Raw genomic sequence first — 9958 nt, forward strand, 5'->3', positions numbered from 1 at the left:
AAGGATGAGAGCAATGAGTTTGGAAAAAATGAAAATTTCTGTCCTCCTGCTTATAGATTAAAATTGGGGTTGGCAAGCTTTTTCTGCCTGATAATAACTATTTTCAGCTTTGCAAGGCTTTGTTACCTCTCCTCTACTAATGCTTGCAATGTCAAAGTAGCTGAGGATAATACAACAAACAGCAAACGGGCTGTGTTCTGGACTTAAGGACACCAAAATGTGGATTTCACACCATTTCTACATTATGAAGTGCTGTTCTTTTTGGTTTTTCCCCTCAATCATTTATACAGCACAGAACATGAGTCTTATCTCAAGTGTTCCCCAAAAATAGATGGCAGGTTAGATTTGGAGAGACCATAGTTCATGTCAACCCCTGAACTAAAATAGAGTTGAATTCCCCAGGCTGACACTTCCCAAAACTCATTTTTCTTCTGACCTCCACTTAGCCATCCTTTTGAAACTGTTGTTTATTATTCCTACACTACAATCTTTTTATTTCACATGTCTATATCCTGAGCAATGTTTAGTATTGATTTGTGTATTTTGAACTTCATAGAAATGGTAGTATAAATTGGGTGACCTTCTCATTGTTCAATTCTTTGGCAATCTGCCTATGGTCCTGTACAGGGCTCTGGCTCCTTCTTTTTCAGTGCTGTATTGTATTCCAGTGCCTGAGCATGGCTAGTTATTCATGCCTAGGGCAGTGAATGGGCATTTAGGTGACTGCCTACTATATGTCCCTCATTTCCATAATCTCTTTTCATCTTCACCATGACCTTGTCAAGCAAATACTTGGGTAATCCCCCATTATCCAGATGGGGAAAATTTTGACTTAGAGCTATTTAGTAACTTGTTCAAGTGGTGTCTACCAAAGCTGGAATTTGAATTCATGACATACTCACAATAGTATCTGAGTCTCTAGCCACTTGGCTGTGCTCAGTAAGCTGTACCTTCTCTGAGAACAGCTTGAATTGATGCCAACCAGTATTAGTTGTAGTCTCATCCTCTGAAACGTGGGTCTGCCACATTTGACAGCCTGTGTGTTAACCAGAAAGCTTACTTCTTAACTATGATGGTAAGAATTTAGGAGGAATAAGTGCTGATACGGTACAAGAGTTGGAAAAACTTCCAATACAAAATGAGAAAATCCCAAAGATACACATCCCTGTGGGTTCCTCCCCTCCCCCACCATAACATTTTTATCAAAGTTGTAAGTAACTCAGAAGCTAATGTTTTCTCTTGGTGGAGACCACCATGAGGGACTGTGGAATGTGACTTGTCCAGCATTGCTGGCACCTTTGAGGCTTTCTCCATCTCTGCAAGACTCCTTGTTACAGCACGTCCATTTTTCTCTCTTCACTACAGTCAACTCCTGTCTCTCCCCCAAGCCTCTGGGAATCCAAGCCCAAATGCTACCTGTTCCCCGCTTTCTCCTCTGGGAAGTCTTTCTGGCTGGCTTCCACTCATTCAGATGACATTGAAAAGAGACTAAAACATAATTTTTCTAATGGCAAAATACAGTCTGAAGGAGAGGAAAGTTTTAATCAAGTAGGTGTATTCTCCGGAGGGGGACAAGTACTTCATTTTCATTCTTCATTTCCCTTTGATGAAAAGTTTAGTGAATTTTTATGATGTAGAATTTATAAGATGGCTGGGTTTAGGTAATCAGCTTTAATATTTATACTCTTAGGGAAAGAAATAGGAATCATTAGTAAGCATGCATAATAATGAATAAATTATATTTCCCTTTGTTTTCTTCCAGGTACAAGGAAATGCTAGGACTAGTGATATCACCCAGCCTTACTGTAAACAGCGACTGTCCGGGTAAACTGAAGCTTAACTGTGCTGGTGCCGATGTCTGGACTCTGAGTGACGCGGAAGGTAGGCCTGCTGGTGTGCGTGGACGCGGGTGGTCCCAGCACGTCCCACGGAATAGCAGAAGGGACGGGCAGCCTTAGACACGCGTCTGTCAACAGTCCCGTGTTCCATGAGAGGTTCCCCTCCCGCCTTCCCAGTTGCTGCCTCTGGACCAACACTTAGGCAGACGCTGCCCATAGCTTTGTCTAGGAATTACAGGTAAAGGTGTGCCTCTTCTTGTTCTGAACTTGCTGTCTTGGTCTCCAGGTCCAAGACACGCTGACCCCTCCACGGAGGAGTGTGCCCTGGGCGGGCTGGGCGTGTTCTGCAGGGGTCTGTCCAGCTCCCACCTGTCTGAGCTCCCCCGTCACTGCCCCATCCAGACAGGCGTCTGTTTCCCAGACTTTGACATTGGGACGAGATCCCAGCTGCCTTCTGCTTTCAGGTCGGGTTGGAATCAAGGAAGCAAGAGAGTTAAGCTGTTTAAAAATTATTGGCAAATGAGGCGGCTGGACTAGTTTTCACCAGAACAATTCCAGCTATTGTTTGCTCTGTTTGGGATCTGTCAGCCTTCCTGGTAGAGCACAGGGTTAGCAAAAGGCATTAAGCTATTATGTTTTAACCGTTGGGCTTAACCCTTTCATTGACCGGTTTTGGATTTGCTGCTAGTTTGAGAGCTCTGTGGCCTCTCCCATCACTATCTGCGTTTCATGACAACTTGTGGCCACAGATGTGTCAGAGCTGTCATGGAAAGCCAAAGAGATGTGTGTCTGGTCAAAATTAAGATCACAAGAGATTTGCTTTGGAGCAGCCTGAGCTTGGGAAGTGATTATCGCTGTCACAGACAGTGCTATCTTCCTGGTAGGCTGGCTAGGAAGTGGGAACCACCGGGCTCACTGAGAGGCTCCAGGTCAAAGCAGCCCCAAAGAGAGTGCATCCTCCTGCCCCCTGGAACTCTCGAACATTGTAGAAATGACCTGGGGCTCGTCCAGAGTTTGAGGACACTGTCTGAGCCCTGTTACATGACAGCCACCCTTTTCTTTCTGAATAGAGGCAGAAGGCAAGCAGACTGTCTTCACGTCAGGGCCAGGGGAAGCAGAGAAAAATCCTAGATTGTTGAGCAAGGAAGAGCTTAGCTGAATCCCTGCAGCGCTGCTCCCGAGCCAGCCCACCATGCACCGTGTCATAACCCTGGGCTTCTCCCTGGTCAAGGGTGTACCCCTGACCCCTCCAGAGGGAGCAGATTGCAAGGACAGAGCCTGGCAGTCCTGGGAGCATGGTCAGTAGTTAAACATGCTCCACAGTGGCTCTCCTCTGAATCAGATAGCCACTGTGAATTTGGCAAATTGGCAGTTCACCACCCAGCCCGGCCCTCAGGTGTGTCTTTGGCTTAACCTGCAAGGTTGTCAAAATCAGGAAAGCTCACATAAAAACCAGAATTTCTCTTGAAATACTGAGCACCTTAGACATGCAGCACCGGGAAGGCGCATGGCCACTACTGGGAGCTGAGGTCAGGGGTCCCTTAGAGGAGTCCCTGCCTCGAACACTCTTCCTTAGCTTTTGTGAGCACCTGTTGGTGCCGGGTACGAAGCCACGCAACCCTGATTCTCTTGCCCCATCTCCACCGTCAACAAGGAAACGCTTGACACTACTCTGTGCAGGGAGTAACGTGTTCATTCACTTCCCACCACGCAAAGAAGTGGATATGGTTATCAACCGCCTTTTTCAGAGGAGGCTGTTGAGGCACAGAGGTGTAGCATCAACACGAAGCTACATGAAGTCAAAATTCGAACCTAGGTCACCTGATTCCCAAATCTGTTCTCCTAATCGGTATACTGTACTGTTCCTCATTAACTGCTCAGCCATACTCAGCTATTACACATGTGTCTATGGCATATGCCGCTGGCCTCGCTCCCCTGAGGCTCTCAGAGTTTACCTTTACAGGCGGGCAAGTCAGACAACCAGGTTAAGTCGCCCAAGTGGCATTTCCAAGGAGCAGACCCACATGCCCAGGCGCCAGGGACCCCTCTTCTAAACCCCTTATGCCAAGCCCTGAAGGGTCACAGACCTCAGAGGCCCATCCCCTATATGACATCACCCCTCTCCTCCTGTGCGCCTTCCCACCTTGCACAAGCTGGCCGCTGAGCCCAGGGTTGTGGGGCAGAGCACAAAGGTGGGAGAGGATGGGGTCAAGCTCAGAGCAGGTAGGGCCTGGGGTCAGTCATGTACACACACTTCTCTGCAGAGGGGCTGTGACGCCTGCCTCTGCGGGGGTGTTCAACCCTGATTGTGGCCCCACTGGCCACTTTCTTCCTGCCCAGCCTCTGAACTCTGCTTGGCCCCTTCCTCTGGCCTGGGGTCATCACTGAATGAGTGCAAGGGCCCAGCTCCAGGGAGGACCCCCACTCAGGGGAGCATGAGGGAACATGGACCTGTGTGTGTGTTTCACTTGCTTTGTTCACTCAAGATACATGACATAGTGATCAAGCTCTTGTGTTTCAACTGGATAGTAGCCAAAGAGTGACCGCCCTCGCTCACTTAGTCAGCCCCTGCGGATGAACACCGAGGGTGATTTTCACTTCTTTTGCTCCTAGAAGCAGTTGCTCCTGGGCTGGGGTTGGTCACTCCCAGACACGTCCTGCACACCCCACCCCTGTGGCCCCTGCATGTCACTCCAACGGGGGGCTGGACCCAGCCAGGCCAGCGTGTGTCATTTGTTTCCCACCCCTCTCGGAGCCTCAGTCTCCTCATCCAGGTGATGGGGACAAGTGTCCTCTATGCATTTGCTCAGAAACTAGTTCCTGAACGCCTGCCCTGGGCCAGGCTCTCTTATTGCCGCCAGAAATGTGGTGGAAAACAAGACAGACTCCTGCCCAGAACTTCTGTGCTAGAGAAGTGGCAATGACTGTTTCTACACCAATAAGGGACTTCAGACAGTGGGGGCTTCTATAAGGAAAGAAAACAGGGATTGCTAGAGTAACCTCCCATGGGCTGGGGCTAAACACCCGCGATGAGATCTTGCTAAGTGCATTGCAGCTGCTTAGCAACACTGCGTGGAAATCAGTTGTGTGGTTCTACCGCTTCAGAAGCGCAGAACCTCCTGAAAACCTTAAATTGCAGATTTGACCAGTCTGAGAATCTGCATTTCTGACACGCTCCATGCCTCTGGGCCACCAGGCGGTCGGTGTGAGTCTCCGGGGACTAGGTCAGTGGTGCTAACCTCTCCTGCATCAGAACACCTTGGAAGGTTTGTCAGCACTGAGGCCACACCCAGCATCTGAGTCTTTTGAGTTCTGGCCAGAGGCCAGCGAATTTGCATTTCTAGCAAGCCCCAGGTAATGGGAGCGCTGCTGGTCCAAGGACCACATCCGGGAACCCGGACCAGCGCTGGTTTGAAGCCTGGCTGCTCAGTGAACTCCTGGAGAAGTTGTGGGGGGATGTTAATGTTAAGTCTAGATCCCACTCCCAGAGTGGCTGATGAAATGGGTCAAGCGTGTGACCCGAGCAGTGGGATATTGTTAAAAGCTCTGCAGGTAATTTATTGTGCACTCAAGTTTGAGGCCATTGTTCTAGACGCTGAATTTTTCCAGTGCAAAGCCAATTTTTTATTCCTATATATGTATTTAAATTTCTGTTCCTAATTAGCACACAGCTAATTGAGTAGTGTGGGCCATGTGGATCCTGAAAAATTATGTATGGTGGAGGGATAGATGGATGGAAGGATGGATGGGTGGATGGGTTAGGGAGGTGGGTGATGAATACCATGTGGTCTTTGGAAATCAGAAATAACTTCAGTTTGACAATGGCTTTGAATTCTTGGTAAAGTCTCCTTAACTCCCCCAGCCTCATTTTCCATATCTGAAAAATATACATAATAACTTCCTTGTTGCATTGTAATGGGGAATAAAAGAGATAAAACCCTGAGTGTAGGAGCCACCTGAGAAATATTAACTATCATCATTACTATTCAAGGGAAAATTGGATTTGAATTGTATCCCATCTTCTGGAAAGAGAGTTCCAGAAGGGGGCAAAGTTGCAGAATTAAGAAAGCAAAGCTAAATAGAATTTTTTTCTTTGAAAATGCAGATACATCTTGCAAATGTCGAGGCTGTAATCTCATTAAGTGTTTCCTGGGAGAGGTGAATTCACCCCAGCCCCACGGAACAGGCTGGGCTGCCAGTTACACAGACTTCCTGCTCCTCCTCTGCCTGGGCATGACGAGGTCTGATTTTTAGTTTCAGTCTTGTGGGTTCCAGCTTAGGCTGGAGAGATTTCTTTGACTCACATAATTCAAGTCTGCGGAGCTGCCAGGCCTTTGCAGGTCCTCTCCTGGGACGCTGCAGGTCAGCTTGTCCTGGGGGGCTCTGGGCTGGATTTCTGGGGCTCAGCTCCCCGAATGACCTCCACCTGCATGGAACAGAAATGCCACCCTGGTGGAGCATTGGCTAAGTGTCAAGAGCATTGTGAACCCCCTCTTATGAAGAAGGGCACCCTTTAATTACCTTAACTTCCCTGGGTACAGAACTGTCCCCTACGGTGACGTCTGTCCCAGGCAGATGTCACCCTCTCCCAGGCCGCCTCTGCCACATAGTCATAGCAGCTCGCTTGCTGGCTTGCCTTTAAAGCGACCCCCTTCCAATCAATTCATCTTAAAAGGATGACTTCAAACCTTTCCCAGAAATGAAAAATCATGACTTCAATGGTCTCGTTATGGTTCTAATATGATTAAAATGGATTTGTGATGACTTCAGTAGACGAGCGTCCTGGCATCTGCTCTGGAATCCTGGGGCTCCGGGCTCTGCTGTCCTCCCTCCTCCCAGTTTCAGGAGCAGTCCAGGCCCTCAGCGGGAGTCAAAGTTGGGGCACACACTCTCAATGCGGTGCTCCCTCCAACTGGCAAGGAGCACTTGAACACCCCCTCACACACACACAAGGGAGCTGGGCCGAGAGATGCCAACACATACGCTCCATGGCAAAGGGCTGCCGAAGATGTCTCCACCGGAAGTCTCATCTCACACTCTAAATCATCTCACATGAAATTGTCTCATTCCACACTCAAAATTGCCTGCGCTCATGGGATCCGGGATCTGTTAGAAGCAGCCGCTGGGGCCCAATTAGGCATCCTAAGAGTGGTGACTGCTGTCAGGATCATTAGCTTCTTTAATCCTCCCAGTGAGAGGTCAAAAAGTGTGAACATTCAATTGGCTCATGGACTTCAGTAGCTTAAGCAGGGGCCCCCGAGAATAGGCAGCTAATGACAGCTGCTGTGTGGAGTAGTTACCATGTGGCAGGTACCTGCTTCTGGCACCATGGCAGCAAGTCAGTAGGTGGAAGGTGGCGCCCCATTTTGCAGGTGAGAAAACTGAGGCTGAGAGAGGGGATGTTTCAGGCCAGGGTTCCCACAGTTATACTGTCGCAGAGGTAGGATCCATCTAAGGGGTCTAATCCCATAAAGGTACATGCCACATGTACCTTTATTTATTTATTTGTGCATACAGAACTGGGGTACAGGCCAGAGGCTCAGGGGTGGTGAGAGGCTTCACCAGAGACAGAGAGGGGAGCAGAACAGGCAGATCGACTGAGATACACTGCTGAGGGGAGCAGCGGGCGGGCCAGGAGAGGTTTGCTGCGCCATGTGGTCACCTCTGGGGCAGGCAGGGAGTGAACTCATGCAGAAGTGGCCTTAGCTTCTCAGTGCTGTGCCAAGGTACAGGCTTTCTTTAGAAAGAACATTAGGTTAACAACTTAGGAGATTCGGGTTGCCGGACTCTTCCCATCGCAGGGGCCTGATGAACATTTGTCAGATGCATGGACCTGTGCACAAACTGTGTATGTCCCCAGGGAAGTTCCGTCACCCCATTACACACACGTTCACCCCGAAGTGTGTGTTCACACAGACCCTGTTTTAGTGTTCCCATATTGACTTTCTTCAACCCCAGTGTGTGTTTAAGTTTGTGACTTCTGGAAGAGATGTATTTTTATGAACCCAGTACTGTTATTTTCTTTTTGAAAAGAAGGTGCAGTTTTTAGTTAAACCTGCGGTTACATCAGCCCCAAGTCAGGCTTCCTGACCCGAAGGCCTCGGAGTCTGCAAGCTATGGGCTCCCTAGGCGAATCCTACACGTGTCAGGGCTCCAGGGTTCCATTCTGCACCCTCCAGCTGGTCCTTTGCCCCTTGTTAGATTATCTCGTGTGTCTTTGTGTAATGACTGGCTCAGCCTCTGTTTGCCCCGCCAGACAGGAAGCCCTGTAAGAGCAGGGGTCTTGACCGCCTTTGCTCACCCTGGTAGCCTAGACCCTAGCATCTGCCTGGCACGTGGTGGGCAGTGAGTGAGTGAATCAACAAGTGAACAAATGCATGACCTTTTCCCGGAGGCTCTGACCATCTACTTAGCTAATCCTTCTCCCTTCACCTCTAGGAAGCTGGGAAGGCAGAGGAGGCTTAGAATTTTACATTCAGAAATGAATGGAGGAAGCTCTCTGCCTGTCCCGCATGAGACAGCCAATCCGCCCCGCCTCCCCTCCAGACCAGCGGCGGGAATGGAATAAGTAGATTTGGCCATGAGTCAGGTTATTGGGGCCACTTCAGCACTGACATATGGACATCGGTCCCCATGACAACCCCCTCCATTGACCTCAGCCTTGTCCATGATGGCCAGGTCAGTGGCGCTGGCGAGGCTGAGTTGAGGCTGTGTGGCCCGTCTCCATCTGCAGGGCACCAGCTCCCACCGCATGGGGAGTGCACCCCGTGGTCGAGGCGTTCATCATTTGAGGACAAGAGTCAAGGGGTCATCCTCTTGGCTAACGGCCTTGTGTTCATGATGAGAAGTGCGCCCCCTCCCCCCCAGACTGCAGGATGCCCATCCCCAGGGCCTATAACACTGGCATCCCGGAGGGCCCCGTGACCTGTCCGCACCCCCTCTACCCGTCTGGCGGCTGTGGCTGTTGAGAGCGCTGGGACACTGCCAGGGCCACAGTCAAGGTGCTCCTGGGCTACATGGTTCCCTCCTCTCCCTCTCTGTGCCTGTTGGGCCCTGGCTACCATCTGGGGGATGCTGGCAAACACATGGCATCCAAAAAGTGTGAAGTGGGCATGGAGGGGGTCCCTGAAAGACGTCAGGCTACACTAAACGCTGATACCCACCCCTCACTTTGCCCACTGGGGCTGGCATAACCCCTTCATGAGGCCTGCCTCTGGTGTGGAGGTGATGTATGGTGCAACCCCTAGGCCTCCCAGGACCTCGGCCTGCACCACAGCAAGGGCACCAGCGGCACCCAGAGGCCCTCTGCTCCCAGGGTGGCCCCAACTCCCCTGTACCCACAGCACTGAGCATCTCCGTTCTTGACACAGCCCCACTGCAGACCCCTGAAGAAGGGAAGGCACCTGGAGAGCCCTGTCACCTGCTTTCAGGATGCTCAAGGTCTACAGCATCCCCACCAAGGAAAGAAGGGCAGTGAGAGGGAGGTGAGCAAGGGGTAAGGAGACCTTTCTGTAGAGAATCCGATCCTCTTCCAAGCTCTTGATCAGCACCCCCCCCCCCAGTGGCCCAGGACGAAAAGTTACATGTGGTTCCAGTAAGAAAACGAAAAGAAGCAGGGTAGCTGGTGGCATCTGCAGAAGGACCCCCCCACCCCACCCCTGCACCTACTGAGTGCTTGCTTCTCAGGGCACAGTCTTCCTAGGGGGTGCTGGATGGGCAAGGGGGATCTTGCAGGTTTGCATGGAGCAGGAGACCTGCTCCCATGGGGAGGCTGATGAACAGTTCAGAGGCGCAAGAGGCAGAGCATGCAAATCAGGCCAGGCGGTGGGTGGCCGGGCAGATGCTGCTTCCAGTGTATCGAATGCCAGTGAATCGGAGCCCGTGGGAATGTTTCCATAGATTGCGATTTTTATGAATATTTACGTACTTGTTAAAGGAAACATTCAAAATGTTTAATTCAGTAACTTATATATCACTAAACACTCAAACCAAGGGCTTTTGCCAATAATGAGACTGGCTGTTTAGAAAAACACTTCATACTCTGGTCCTGGGAGAGGGTAAGGAAGAAGATGCAGGAGGCCCAGCCTGGGGCGGCAAACCTGAGAGGGAGTCAGCATTGA

The 9958-nt window shown here is 50.4% G+C and overlaps 1 protein-coding gene across 1 annotated transcript in view; it reads left to right on the forward strand.

The window, feature by feature from the left end:
- Nucleotides 1-1769: 1769 nt before the first annotated feature.
- The window catches only part of EYA2 (EYA transcriptional coactivator and phosphatase 2), a 124648-nt gene continuing 116459 nt past the window's right edge, over nucleotides 1770-9958 (forward strand). The window contains exon 1 of the mRNA XM_004687449.2: nucleotides 1770-1881. Within this exon, the coding sequence (XP_004687506.1) occupies nucleotides 1773-1881 (109 nt within the window). The 5' untranslated portion in view covers nucleotides 1770-1772. The remainder of the gene's footprint in view (nucleotides 1882-9958) is intronic.

Source organism: Condylura cristata, unplaced genomic scaffold, assembly GCF_000260355.1.
Source record: "Condylura cristata isolate star-nosed mole 26May11 unplaced genomic scaffold, ConCri1.0 scaffold00022, whole genome shotgun sequence".
Classification (NCBI taxonomy): Eukaryota; Metazoa; Chordata; class Mammalia; order Eulipotyphla; family Talpidae; genus Condylura; species Condylura cristata.